This window comes from Pelodiscus sinensis, chromosome 2 (assembly GCF_049634645.1).
Source record: "Pelodiscus sinensis isolate JC-2024 chromosome 2, ASM4963464v1, whole genome shotgun sequence".
Classification (NCBI taxonomy): Eukaryota; Metazoa; Chordata; order Testudines; family Trionychidae; genus Pelodiscus; species Pelodiscus sinensis.
The window spans coordinates 108,553,309-108,567,563 of record NC_134712.1 but is presented as its reverse complement, the minus strand read 5'-3'; the positions used below and the strand labels follow the sequence as shown (position 1 = coordinate 108,567,563).

The 14,255-nt window shown below is 38.8% G+C and overlaps 1 protein-coding gene across 7 annotated transcripts; it reads left to right on the top strand.

Moving 5' to 3' along the window:
• Positions 1–25: 25 nt before the first annotated feature.
• Positions 26–13,131, top strand: LOC102461292 (tRNA selenocysteine 1-associated protein 1-like). Of its 7 annotated transcripts, none has more exons than XM_075921229.1 (11): positions 26–171; positions 1,213–1,393; positions 3,074–3,141; positions 4,233–4,309; positions 4,402–4,538; positions 5,227–5,358; positions 6,326–6,445; positions 9,461–9,653; positions 10,580–10,618; positions 10,702–10,747; positions 12,009–13,131. In XM_075921229.1, the coding sequence occupies exons 4-11, from the start codon at positions 4,280–4,282 to the stop codon at positions 12,143–12,145; spliced, it is 834 nt and encodes a 277-aa protein (XP_075777344.1). In that variant the 5' UTR covers positions 26–171; positions 1,213–1,393; positions 3,074–3,141; positions 4,233–4,279; the 3' UTR covers positions 12,146–13,131. The 7 variants fall into 7 exon arrangements, with proteins under 7 accessions (XP_075777344.1, XP_075777342.1, XP_075777347.1 ...); XM_075921227.1 differs by having other exon boundaries at positions 4,399–4,538; XM_006138750.4 differs by lacking the exon at positions 26–171 and adding an exon at positions 523–687 and having other exon boundaries at positions 4,399–4,538.
• Positions 13,132–14,255: the final 1,124 nt, after the last annotated feature.

The window sequence follows — 14,255 nt, the reverse complement described above, 5'->3', positions numbered from 1 at the left end:
GCCGGAGCGGACTCCCGCCAGGCCCCGAGTCGGGCGGCGGGGACTGTGGGCGGGGCACGACCCGCGGTTGGGGTAACAGGCGTTGGCGGGGGCAGCCTCGGTGTGAAGTCCCGGGCGGGGGCGGAAGTCGGACCCGTTCTGCTCCTTATGGCGACGCCGTGGATGGGAGACGTTAGTGCTGGGACCGGGCCGGGGAGGCGAGGGCCGGGCGGGCGGGAAGGAGCGAGCGCGGGCGGGGGAAGGTTTCTGTCGCCCCGCCAGGGTCTGCGCCTCTCGGGCCCCTGCGCCCCCGTCCCGGGCCCTTCCCCGAGCCGCCGCGCCCCTCCCCCAGCGCCGCCCGCTGAGCTCCCCGAACCCTCGCTGGGGGGAACCCGCCCGTGGGGCTGGTCGGGGCCGGGTCATCGCCCGCAGGGGCACGCGGCCGCCTGGCGTGAGCGCGCTTAACCGCCCCCCCCCCCCCGACCCTTTAAACGCTGCTGCCCGGGGCCTTTGCCACGCAGCGCAATTACCGTCACGTGCCGCCCACAGGCCCTAGCGCGCCCCACCAGCCCGTGCGCGGCTCCTCGCCCACCCCACGCCGAGGGTGTCCCCTCTGCTGTACTGCGTGTAGCACAGACAGCTGCGAGGTCTTACACGTGCTTCTGGATTTCTCCTTCCCTGGCCGCGGCTTTTTTTCCAGGTTATGAGGTCAGAAGAAAAGAATCGCAGTTAGGGATCTTTATTCAGCATTAACCTCATAATAGCCTTTCCTTGAGCTTACTACTTAAATCCTTATTTCATTCTACTGCTAGAAAAAGCTGGGCCTGGTCTACACTAGGAAAGGTGTTTTTTTTGGAAGCAGTTAGGCATACAAATATTTTATACTAGTATAGCTTATATTTTGCTTTCCAACCCAAAATAAGTTTTACTAATTTAAGCAATTAGATACAAATATAATTACATTCACCCTAGGGTATTTTGGTCCCTTTAAGTACAGGAGTATTATTGAAGTGACACAACTTTCTATTGTAGACAAGCCCTTACATGCATGCTTAATGTTAAATGTGAGTAGCCCTATTGAAGTAAAGTGCTTGAAGTTAACTGTGTAAGTCTTTTCCAGGACTGGGGCCTTAATAACTAAATAGTACATAGCTTATGTAGCTAATGTTACTATGAATACGTGTTCTATCCTATTAATTATATACCTGTAACTTTTATTTGTTTGAATTGCAGTGAAAACATCAAATAACAATCAAGCTCAGAGAATAAAGTACTAAAAATATTGTTTCGTGTAGAAGACCATGATAACTGTGACGAAGATATTATTGCATCACTTTATTTTCTGATACAACTTTTTTGCAGTAAATTGCTTTTTTTATTGTGCTGCAGCTTGCATTAAAGTGTGCACAGAGAGGTAAGTTAAAAAACAAACCATATAAATAGTCAAAAATAAATTGCAGTTTTTAAATTGAAAGGTCTATTAGAACTTATGAATTTTTTTCTCCTTTTTTTTACAAAAAAATGGACGTTTGTTCTCTTTAAATTGCAGAAACTTGCTGATGCACATTTTGCTAACTTACACTCATAATTTGTGCAAAATAGCAGTGCTCTTTATCTCTTAGAAAAGAGTTGTGTGCTTTATAAAACTTCCCATATTGTTAAAAATTGGTGAATTTCCAAGTGAAGTGCTGATCCTGAAAAGGTTAAAGCATGTGAATGACTACCCATTTGAATAGTCCCACTGAAGTCAGTGGGGAGTGCTCAGCTGATATGAAGTTAAATATGTATAAGGGCTTGTCTTTCCATTAAAATTAATTTACATTAAGGCAGGTGGTGAGCACAGTAGCTGTTTCTGAATAACTCCAAATGTATACAAGCCGTAAGACTTTGCAGTACTGGAGCTGTAGCGGTTTTCAAACTGACTACTATTGTGATTTACTAAACTCACTATCTATTGATCCCACTTTATGGTAATATATTACAAAATCCGTTATGTGCAATAATAGAAGTTGAAATTTCAGCAATCAAACATTTATTACAATGTACTGAATGTAAAACATTTGCAATAGACTTAACATGTAAAATTTTTTAAAAAGGAGGGAAAGTGCTAGATGCACTGACTTGTTCTTATCCCCAACATTGTTTGACTAGCAAGGTGATTTAAAAGAAAATACATAGTAAATAGCTATTTTCCTTAAAAATTGTGCAGAATAAAAAAGCTGAGGGGAAGAAGCATTAAAATGACTGAATAAAGTTATAGCCATGCCAGCTGCCTTTGGATGCTATTAATGAGCATCTTAAATTCAGAGATGCTAAAGTTAGTCTATTAAGAGAGTTAAATTTACATACCAAGCTGACAGAAGGGGATAGCTGAAAAGATACAGGAGGGGAAAAAACCTCCCCCTGCTTTATCTTATACTGTCTTGCTGCTTTTCCTTTTATAGCAGTGTCTTACATATGTACATTATATCACTCTGCACTCTTCTATTGTTCTGTATCCTATACCACCAACCAGGGCACCATTGAATTTGACCCAAAGAGAAGAACCAAGAAAGCCTCAAAAGCCCATATACTTGTTGGCTTGCAGGGGTGAAACAACCAACAACAGACCCCACCTAGCTATCTTTTTAAGCTTTGGGTGATGGTGCTCACTTTCCTGCTTTTAAACTTTTCCCCCACCAACATAATAGTATGGTGTGGATTATATATGGAAATCCTTGAGCCAGTAGTGGAATAGGAAGTAAAACTCTTAACGGGTTTACATGATAGAGAAGTTGAACAATAATTAGTGGTTTTGGTGAATAGAAAGGTGTGGGCAAGCTATGCCCAGGTCAATCTGTATCATGATATGATGCAGTGATGATTTGATTCACAAGTCATCAATGGTTGCCAGTAGCTATAGCCTGCATAAGTCTATTAAGGTGAGACTTTTGCGATGCAAATTTGAGCTCTGTAATCTTTAAAAATTCCCCAAGCTAAGTGTCATAAATCAGATTTAAGACATGGTGAATAAATGATGACACTGCAGTAGCAATTTTTTTAAATTGTTTTTCATAACTTCTCCCCCCCCCCCCTTTTTTTTTTTTAAATAAAGGATTGGAATAAATTGTGAAGCAGTGCAGCATTTCTTGTGAAGAAAACTTCTGAACAGTGGCAAATCAGGTAAGATATCTGGTAAGAACAAGTCCTGGAGGGATACTAACCCATTCCCCAATTCTTGGCAAATGTAAAACTAAAATAGTTTATCTGAGTAGGTGGATTCTAGCCCTGTGCTTCCTTCAGGTAAATTGCTAATTAATGACTTTTCCCCTGCTCTGGAAACCTAACTATATCAACTGAAGCAGGTTGGGAAACCTGACATGAAGCATTGTTTAAAAGTGAGCTCTCTTGGAAGGACTTGCTTGTAATTCTCCTTGAGAGAGAAATATGCAAGTGCCACTAGAAGTAGAACATTAATGTCCGTGTAAGTAAAATGTATTGAGAAATATAAAATGTATTAACTCTTGGAGCCCAAAGGATGAGAATTCTCATTCTTAAGATCCTAAGGTGAGGAATGTGACCTGCATTAACTTTGCTATTGTCTCCCTCCTCCTCTTCTCTGTAGTTGCCCTACTTCCTTCCTTTTTTTTTTTTTGAGTGAGGCATGCATTGTGCCTGTTTCTTCTTTACACGTTGTCTGGGCATGAGTTCCCCTGGGCTCCAGACTTGAGTCTGTCCCTGGTCTGTTTTTCCCTTACATCCCATCTACCAACCTTCTCTTGGTTCTTGGCCTGAGCGAATGACTGACAACTAACTGCGAGGAGCGGTGTCTCGCAGCAGGAGAAAGGGAAGAGCTCCCAGCAAAAGAGGGGTAGGGCCAGTTGAGACTCATTCTAGGCAAGAGTGATGACCTAGTTGTGCCTTTCGGTTACCTCCCCTGCCCCCCCAAAAAAATGCTTCTAGAATGCTCTAGCACAGTGTTTCTCAAATTTTTTGATGCCAGTGACTAGATTGCTATTTTCCTAAAGTATAAGGAAGATTTCAATAACCAGCAGTGATCCACAGACTAGTAACTGCAAATCCTGCAAAACACCTAGTCACAGTCCTGTCCTTAAGGTGATGAACATTTAGGATTGGCCAGCATCTAAGGGCTAACTGCTTTATTTTATTTTTTTTTTTAATTCCAAGAGGAAGTTTTCAAGCCTTTAGCCAGCTTGACAAGTCAGGGGAATATGGCTGTTCATGCAATCCTTTGGCTCTGTTATTTTTGCCAGGCGTTTTCCCCAGAGGCTGCTTTCCCTCATGGGAGGCGGAGGGAGAGATGGGACCCCAGGCTTCTTTCAAGGGCAAGGTGAATATGGGGAAATCACCTGTGGTGATGGGGAGTGGGTGGGAGGAATTTAAACGAGACTAAGTACTATAAAACTTTTTTCATCCCAGCAGGATACAATGGGAAAACACAAAAGAGAATCTCTACAAACCTATAGCTGGTGGAGAGGATCACAGAAAAAGCGAAAGAAAAAGAACAAAATGAAAGCAGGAAGAACAGACTATGTTAGTCTCCTTAGTCTTCCTATCAGGTACAAACCCCTTGAAGTAGATGGATTGTTATGGATAGGGATTAGTTCTTTCCATCTAAAATACATAGTGAGCAGTATGAACACTTTGAGATTCTTAAATGGAGGTTCTTATGTAAGTGTCAATCATTGTTTATGCTAGTATATTTTGTAAAAGTAATAGTCTTTGTAATGAGGCTTCATTCAGTCATTGTGTTACTAAATCTTTGAGATGTGAGTTACACCAATAGTGCATATTATGGGATTTGAGTTAACTTTTTGTTTAGTATTGAGATCCATAAACTATACATTTATTGCTGATATTTTTATCACTCCTCTACTTTATTCTGAGAGAAAGTAAAGTTCCATTTTTTTTTTCAAAAGATTAATTGATTTGGACAGCTGCACTCTTTTTTTTTTATTTTTTTTCCCCCCAAAGTAGAAATAAAACCTGTTTAGGTAGAGCAGTAGGCTGGGCTCATCTTCGAGCACATTACAGCACAGTAGTTGTATTTCAAGATTTGGACTAATCCTGCAAATGCATACAAGTGCAATGATTGCTACTGTGTGTAGAGCTATAGAAGACCACCGTGTTTGCAGGATGAGTCACTGTTGTTTGCTATATACATTACCTAATTAACAGCTTTCTCATCAGTCTTAATATTTCAGTTTTCTTGTAGTTTAATTTGTTTCGTTTTAATACTTTCTTTAGGCCAGAGTTCTCAATAGTTGTAGGAGAGTTAACTCCTGAAGTGGATGATTTTCAGCTCTTTGACTATTTCGCGAAAAGGTACCCTTCTTGCATTGACTGCAAAATAGCCACAGACCTACTGGGATATTCCAGGTAATTTTTAACTAATCAAAATGCTGCTAATAAAAGGAGAGTAGACAGTTATTTGTAAACCACTTTGTCAAATCTGTATCGTGTTTCTGTATTTTCTCCAAGACAAAGAATGTAGAACAGAGGTTAGAATCTTAAAAACAACACAGTATTAACAGAAAATTTTGTGCTATTTTAAGTCTTTCTTTGGATTAGACACTTAATAGGTTAAATTCTGACTTCACTGTGTATATATTTTCATGCCTGAGAATTTATCTGGGGAGGCAAAGGATATGTATGTTGAATTCATGGGACTCTTTTTTTTTTTCATGCACAGCAGTGCACCTATGCATAATCAGTTGCTATACTGAGGGATAAGTATTATCCCCATTTAATCGGGGTGGGAAGGAAGTAGACAAGAAGCCATGTAAATTGAAGTCCAAGAACTTGAACCTGCTTATAATAGCAACAAAAATGACCTGAGAGTTTGTGACTTATACAATGATACCCAATAAATCAATAGCTGAGCTGAGACTACAACTTTTTGTTGTTGGTTCCCTGTACAGCTCACAGTATAATTTTGGGGCACAGAGTACTGAGTGAATTTTTTTAAAAGGCTAAGTATTGTATATTGATAGTGCTTGGTTAACACTGATACTATGGATAGTTCAGTTGCTATGTACTTCATTAATATCAAATCTGTCTAGATACACAGGAAACTTGAAACTTGCTCTGTTACTGACAGCTGGTTGGAGTTAGGTCAAAAAGCACATAATTAATCTAAGTTTGAGCTTTGAAACAGCAGTTAGCATGAGTGTCTAAAAACTAAATTTAAAAAGTAGAAAGCAAATACATAGTGTGAGCCATGGTAGCTACAATGTTAAATAAAGATTTTGTCTGCAGAAGAAAACACTAAATTGATTTAACTCTTACAGTGTTGTTGGTCTGTATACTGGAATTAATACATTCTCTACATTTTGGATTTTTTCAGGGGGTATGGCTTTGTCAGATTTGGTGAACAAGGTGATCAGATGAGAGCACTGCAAGACTGCCAAAATGCACCAGGTCTAGGTGGAAAACGAATCCGACTGAGTATAGGAATTTCTAAAAGGTAATGGATCAGTCATGTATTGATACAGGAATTAAAAGTACTCATTGGACATTGGTAGCTTCAACTTGTCGAAATGTGTTTCTTTCACTGTAATAGTGATATCACATATTTCATAACCAGTGTTCCCTTTAAGCTGTGTGGCAGCACAGCCAGTCAACTCCCTGTACAGAGCCCTTAGCCTTTGACTGGGCAGGGCTGATTAAATACCTGCAGGGTTGTGCTGTGGTGCAGCATGGAGGGAACACTGTTCATGACCTAATGGATTTAGTTTTACGTTACTTCTACTTGGTGTTTCCTGTCTCTTATAATCATAAGAATACCAAAGTTTGGCTGATATCCTGGGGTAGTAATTTTGAAAAGCAACTAAGAGAGCACATGCTTAGCTTTGCTGCTAAAAGTAGTCCCACTGAAATCAGTGTGGCCAGTCATAATAAGCAAAGTTAAGCACATTGTAAGTCATTTCAAGATCAAGGCCTTAGGGAATAAATAAGATAATTTTTAATGAAAATAGCACAGGCTCTCTTTTAGAGTGATATGGTGAGATGAAGGAGGGTATGTCTACACTAGCCACCCTAGTTCGAACTAGGGTGGCTAATGTAGTCATTCAAACTTGCAAATGAAGCCCGGGATTAAAATATCCTGGGCTTTATTTGCATGTTCCCGGGTGCTGCCATTTTTAAACGCCTGGTAGTTCGGACTCCCTGCCCGTGGCTACACATGGCATGGACTAGGTAGTTCGAACTAAAGCCCCTAATTCGGACTACCGTTAACTCCTCCTGCAATGGGACTACTACTCCTGCAATGAGGAGTAACAGTAGTCCGAATTAGGAGCTTTAGTTCGAACTACCTAGCCCGAGCCACGTGTAGCTGCGGGCAGGCAGTCCAAACTACCGGGCATTTTAAAATGGCGGCGCCCGGGAACGTGCAAATAAAGCCCGGGATATTTTAGTCCCGGGCTTCATTTGCAAGTTCGAATGACTACATTAGCCACCATAATTTGAACTAGGGTGGCTAGTGTAGACCTACCCAGAGCTCTCCTAAGCAGGCTGTCGTACAAAAGCCAAAAACATCCCAAATATGATATATAGAAAATTAACCAAATTCCATCAATGTGTTTTGCTTTCCAAAGATTCATGACTTTGAAACTCTTAACATGCAAGTGGGGGATGTGTACCACTCTTAAAGAGATTCCTTGTTCTGCCTCCTAAATACTCAGTTAATTATGGGTGCTTTTTGAGACAATCCCTATTTTCGCAGATTAGGTTTGGATAGGTTGATATCACATACTCAGTCATCCAGTACATGCATAAAATAGCATGTAACAGAGAAGGAAAGCTCCTGAACATACTTAAATTACTTTCCCTTCTGTTCCTGTTAATCAGTGGGAAATATCCAAAAATTAAGCTCCTTTTTCTCCTAGTTATATCCAGACCTTAAATACAGCCTCCTTCTCTTTAAAGGAGATAAATCTTCGAATTCAATTGGTCACTGACCACAAATGACCTGATAGCTAGATACCACTGTCTTCAAACTGTCAGGCTATGAACAAAATGTCTGTTTTTCCTTTTTGGTGCTCTGTCAGATACTCAAAACGAAACAATAAGGTCATGCCAAAAAAATTCTGTTTAATTTTTTTCTTTTCTTTTTGGTAAGACTGACTCGAATGTTCCGGTGTGTAATAACTGAGAAAAGATAACTTTAGTTTACGTATCCATCCCATTCTTTTGTTACTCTAGTACCGTGGAGTCCAACATGCTATCCACTAGTCATGTGATTATTTGGCTGTTTGTGTGGCTAGTTCACTATAGCTTTAGCCACTATAGTGGCTGCTGCTTTGGAACTCGTTGGACACCACGGCTCTAGTAGCTGTTGTTAAAGTGTGAGTGCAGTTTTAGGTCCTATAGTGATATATATTTCTAGTGTTATTTTTAAAAAGGCACAGAAGTCAGATTGAATTTAGATTGAAACTTGGTTTTGTTTTACTTTTGGTTTATTTTAGTTTTGCTTTCTTGCCTAAGTTGCAGATCCTACAACAGGCTTTTGTGTGTGTGAGAGATCTATCAAAGTAAATGGAAACTTGAGTACAGGAGTCTGCTTTCACAGGGCCATATAGAACTGAGTATTAAATACAGAAAATCTGATTTGTCTCTGGAATGTGCAGACTACCTGACTTCATAATATAGCGTATGTCTGGATATCAAATTAATGTAAAATAAGGAGTTTTTAATTTTTTCTGAAAAAAATTGTCAAAACTATTACTTTTTTTTCCCCACTCTTCCCATAGTAAACTAGACTCCTTTTCAGAGGCTCAATGTTCTTTTGCTGCTTATTCCTCATTTCTCTGACTTGATAAATTGTTGTGGCAATGATTACCACAAACAGGATTGTAACTTCAGTTGGGAAAAACTTAGGCAGCTGCTGAATGTCAGACTAGTCTCACCATGCAAAACAAGTGCAGGTGGTGTGTGGGGGGGGGAGGGTCCCAGAGGGAGGGAATTTGAGGTTTATTTCTAGTATGGGAAGGAGGGTCAGTGCTTCTTTAAAATGAGATCTGGGATCTCTTGGTGGTTTTTCTTTTTTTCTCCTGGAACAAAGATTTAATAATTAAAGTAGTTTTATATCGCAGCTGTACTTGATAGCTGTCTGACAAGCACTAGTTAACCAATTTAGCAGAGCATTAGGTTTTAGTTGCAGAAACTGTTTTTAAGCTGACACTAAAACTTACTTTAAAACAAATGGATAGAAGTAGTAATAGTTCAATGGATTTGGATTTTACACAGGATAGTAATTACTATTGGTTTTGGCAGAGGTGAGACTATTTACTTCTGTATAAACACAGATGAAAAGTATTGTGTGGTGATTTCTTCACCCTTTCATTTCTGGCAAATTTTCTGATAAATGTTCACCTTCGTAATTTTGTGTACAAATGCTTTCTGAATTGTTTAATTTTAATATAAAATCAATTTTACATCCAGTCCTTAAATTCTAATTATACATTTTCTAAAATGTTTTTAGAATGAAAGCAGAATTCCAGCGGTATCAGTCTTATAACTATAATGATTATTGTCAAGATTATCAGAACTACTACTCACAGTGGGGTTATGATCCTTATGCTGAATACAACTATAGCTATCACTCCTATGACAACATGCATCCTATTGGAGACTCTGCTGTAGGAAACTCAATGCTGAATCCAGCTGTATTTGAGGTATTGATGTTATCTTCAATGTAACTTCAATAAGTTATTGCCAAAAATCTTAAAATGTGAAGTTAATTTTGCAGTTTATAATACAGAGCTATATGCCATTTTTCCACTTTGGTTTTACCATGGAAGCCATGTTTAAATCCTATAATAATGTGTAAAATTAGGACTAAATGCAGATAAAAAATCCAAACCATAATAAATTTCTGTAGTATTCATCCTCTAAATGTGTATGGTTTGTTTGCATTTTTGCTAAATGTGGCTCTAACAATATTATCTGTATGTAATTCTTTTATCCTAATAAGTCTGTCCATAACGCACATAGTTTAATTTTCTAGTTCTAAACTATAAAATTGTTTTGGTCTTGAATATGTTGGGGCAAAAGACCTATCTGGCTTCAAGATTAAGCTAGATGGGTTTATGAAGGGGATGGTTTGATGAGATAACATGATCTTGGTAACTAATTGACCATTCATTATCAGTGGTAAATAGGCCAATGGAGGGATGATAGGAGTTACTATAGAGAACTTTTCCTGGGTGTCTTGCCCACATGCTCAAGGTTCAGCTGATCGCCATATTTGAGGTCGGGAAGGAATTTTCCTCCAGGGTATGATTGGCAGAGGCCCTGGAGGTTTTTTGCCTCCTCTGTAGCATGGGGCACAGATCACAGCTGGAGGATTGTCTGTATCTTGGGGTCTTTAAACTATTTGAAGACTTCACTATCTGAGAGAGGTGAGAGGATTATTCCAGGAGTGGGTAGGTGAGATTCTGTGGCCTGTATTGTGCAGGGGGTCAGACTAGATGATCATAATGGTCCCTTCTGACCTTAAAGTCTGAGTCTGTCTGTGTTTGAGAGGAAATGAATTGAAGTTGAAAAACACCATTTTTACTGCTTTTTAAGACTTTTTTTTTTTCTTTTCCTTTTAATGAAGATGCATGACTACATTGAAAATCCTTTTTATCAGAAAATGGTATGTGAAAATTACTGAAGAACCTGGAAGTAATTTTTATTACACTTCTATAACACTAACAAACATATTCTTGTTTGTTTCAGGAGACCTCAACTGTGGTTGAAATTAATGACGAACTAATAACTGAAGGTAATACTAGTGCTCTCATATATCCAGATTGTTTGGTTCTAACAATGCCTGGCTTTACAAAATTTCTACATAAAGTTGCTGACAAAGTAGTACTGGTTCATGAATAGGGTTGCCAGGTGTCCGGTTTTGAACTGGACAGTCCAGTTTTTGAGCTTTTTGTTCGGGAAACAAATTGAGAAAATATATAAATGTCTGGTATTTACATCACAAGCTACATTACATCTTATTTAGAAATGTCAAGTGTGTCGGATACTCTTGTTGAAACCGTCTGGCAACTCTGTTCATGAAGAATATCTATACAAATGTTTCATTTGCATTTCCAAATAAGGAATGCTAAATACTATCAGAGCTCAGCAAGTTCATAATATAATTTACGTTGTATGTAAAATGAGGAGTTTTTGGCCTTGGAATTCTTTAAAACAGCTTTTTTCCTAACTTGCTCTTTTATGGAGATGTCTCGTTCCACAGTGCTAATTTTCATCCATGTGCTATTGTCCATCTCATAATATTTTTCTCTAGCTCTTTACAGTCTTGACTCTTCTACTGAGATTTTTAAAGCAGTTTTCATAAATCTTTGACATCTTGTTTAATACCAATACTGCCTAACCGATTCATATGCTAAAAAGCAAAAGAAACATCTGCTGTATTTTGCACATAACTCCTCCCCTTCATCCCAAACAAAGTGGGATTCCCTACCATTCATCTAACCAGAATGGCACAGTAGGTAATGCCAGAGGGCTCTTTCCTTGCTTGAACTGCTGTTTATCATGATTGTCAGAACCTGACAGGTTCCAAAGTATTACTTGGATGTCTAAACTCCTTCAGCAACTTTTCATCCTCATGTGTGAGACATAGCTGTGTACTTGATACCTGGATATTAGAAAAGCATTTCCTTGCATTCATTTTCCCTCCTTTTTAAATGTAGAGTGGTAATATTTCCAAGATTTGCAGTGATAGATATCTAATGTAGGTAAGACCTTCAAGTCTATGCAAGTTTGCATTAATAGAAAGTCCATTTGAAACATTTGTATAGATTTTTTTCATGAACCAGTACTACTGTCAGCAGTTCTATGCAAGTTTGTTTCCAATGGGGAGTATGGGGTAGGGTTTTTTGACTGTTGTTGAGGTGAAAAGTTTGGGATAATGAGTAACAGTAACCACATATCACTTGTGAAGCTCTTGCTTTTAATATTTGTGTGTCCCTATGTAGACCTCTTGTACTGGGTCCAATTTTATTTATTCATTGGGTTTATTTTTGCAGATCCACAGCTCCATCTGGATATTGATGAAATGAACAGACAATTTATGGAGAGAAGTGAAGAACTCTATGACTCCCTCATGAATTGTCATTGGCAGCCTCTGGATACGGTCACCTCTGAAATCCCTACTGCTTTCTAAAAGTGTCTTACATAAGTATATAGCATGACCGTTAAGACCAAGGTGCTAACATTACATTACCCTAGACCATAAGTTTTTAAGCACAAGGATGGGTTGTTGTTTTGCTAAGCTTTTGACAGCTTTTGTAATTTTTGTTCATCACGCTACTCATGAAGCATCTTGAAATCATGTAAATATTCTAGAAATGTAAAGAGTTGAATAGAATCTCAAGGTAGACTTGCTTGTGTAAATAAAATCTTGTTTCTGCAAACTTGTCAGTTGGGAATTTCACTTTCATATGTAGTTTATACAGTTTCTCTTTTGGATTTGCAGAATTCAAATGTTCTCCTTATTTCCATAACTTTCTAACTTTTTCTTTGGAACTGGTACTATACTATAGAAGGATATAGCTGGTGTGAACACTAGATCTAGTCCTAAAGAAAGATCTGAAAGTAAAATATGTTCACAGCTATATTTGTAAGATGATGTTGGCTCAATTAGCTATTAACCATCAGTCTTTGGGACTCCCATGATGGAGCACTCCTATAGCTCTTCAGCTTCCTGACACTGAAGGATTGCACTTGGGCAACCACTTGCTCCATTGGTGGTTTTTGTTTTTAATAACTAATTTAAGTTTAAAATTAAACTGATTTATCTTATGCAATGATATGCAGCTCTGGCAGTTAGCATCTGGCAATTCTGCCCACCTATTTAATATACTGTTTGTTGGTAGTCTACATCTCTTTCCACAGTGTTCAAAGATTTGTGGAAACCTTGCCAATATCCTTGTAATCTGACATCTATATTGGACTCTGTACATAGTAAACCATGTTGTGTCCTTATAATCCTAGTATGAAAATGCATTATTCTGTGCTTTTCTGTCCTCGCTGCATTTCTCTGTTAGCATGCAACTAAGTTACACTAAGTCAAATTTCAGTTAGGATTCCTTACACTTAAACTCTGTGCCAAGAGAGTGTACATTACCTATTAAAAGTTATAGAGAAACATCCTCTGGACTTAAATGTACTAATTCTCCCCGGCCCCTGTGTTTGGGGGAAGAACTGGAACTGAAGACTAAAGTTCTTAAGGAGCCACATGAACAGAAACTACTGTCACTACTATTTCTTGTCAATATTAAGGCTATGGAAGATACTATGGAGTCTTTTAACCAACAAAAGTAATCAGGACCTCATTTTTCACATCCTGATTCTAGCACCATCAATATCTTTGTTTTGTGCTAATGGGAAGGTCATTCTTGCTTGATGATGGTCTCTATTACAATTCACAGTGTGAGATTCATTAATCATGTACCATTACACATTTTTAATAGCTGTTAAATACAATGTGTGTTGAATCAGTGATTTTTTTTTTTAATGGTGCCAATATCCAGTCATTGAAAGCTAATCCCTTGTACTAGAGCCAAAGGTGAAATTAGTTCTCAAGATCAGGGATCTTAAAACTTAATTCTATGACTTGATTTGCATCCAACTGAAGTGCTGAATCATAGCTTTCTGATAATTTGTAACAAAATAAACAAAACAAAATGTGGGAGGGGATGCCTAAATGGCAAGCAGTGGGCCAGTCATTTAATCATGGAAAGGGTTCATATTGCTTCCCTTCCTTTCAGGGGCTGATGGGCGGGAGTTTGCAGATTTAACTTAGGGTAAGTCTACACTGCAACACTATTTTGAAATAACTAGTGCTATTCCAAAATAACTTAGTCCATGTCTATACAGCAGGCAGTTATTTCAATATAGTGTCAAAATACTGTCAAGCTGGAGGACTTCTTACTCCAACTCCTGTAACCCTCATTGTAGGAGGAATAAGGGGAGTCAGAGGAAGAGTGCTCTGTTTTGAAATAAGTGCTGTGTAGACACTCGCTATTTTGAAATAAGATATGTAATTGACACAGCTCAATTTGCGTAGCTTATTTCGAGTCAAGTCCTGTTGTGTAGGTGCACCCTTAATGTGCTGTTTCTATACAGATCAATAGTAGCAGGTAATAAAAACAGACTGCCAGGGGATTTGCAACAGTAACGTAATGGGTACATGCAGTCCCCAGCGCTTTGTATCCATCTTTTCCCACAGCTACTCAGCCTGCCCCTTGCCACCATTGTCTTTCTGGGTACTG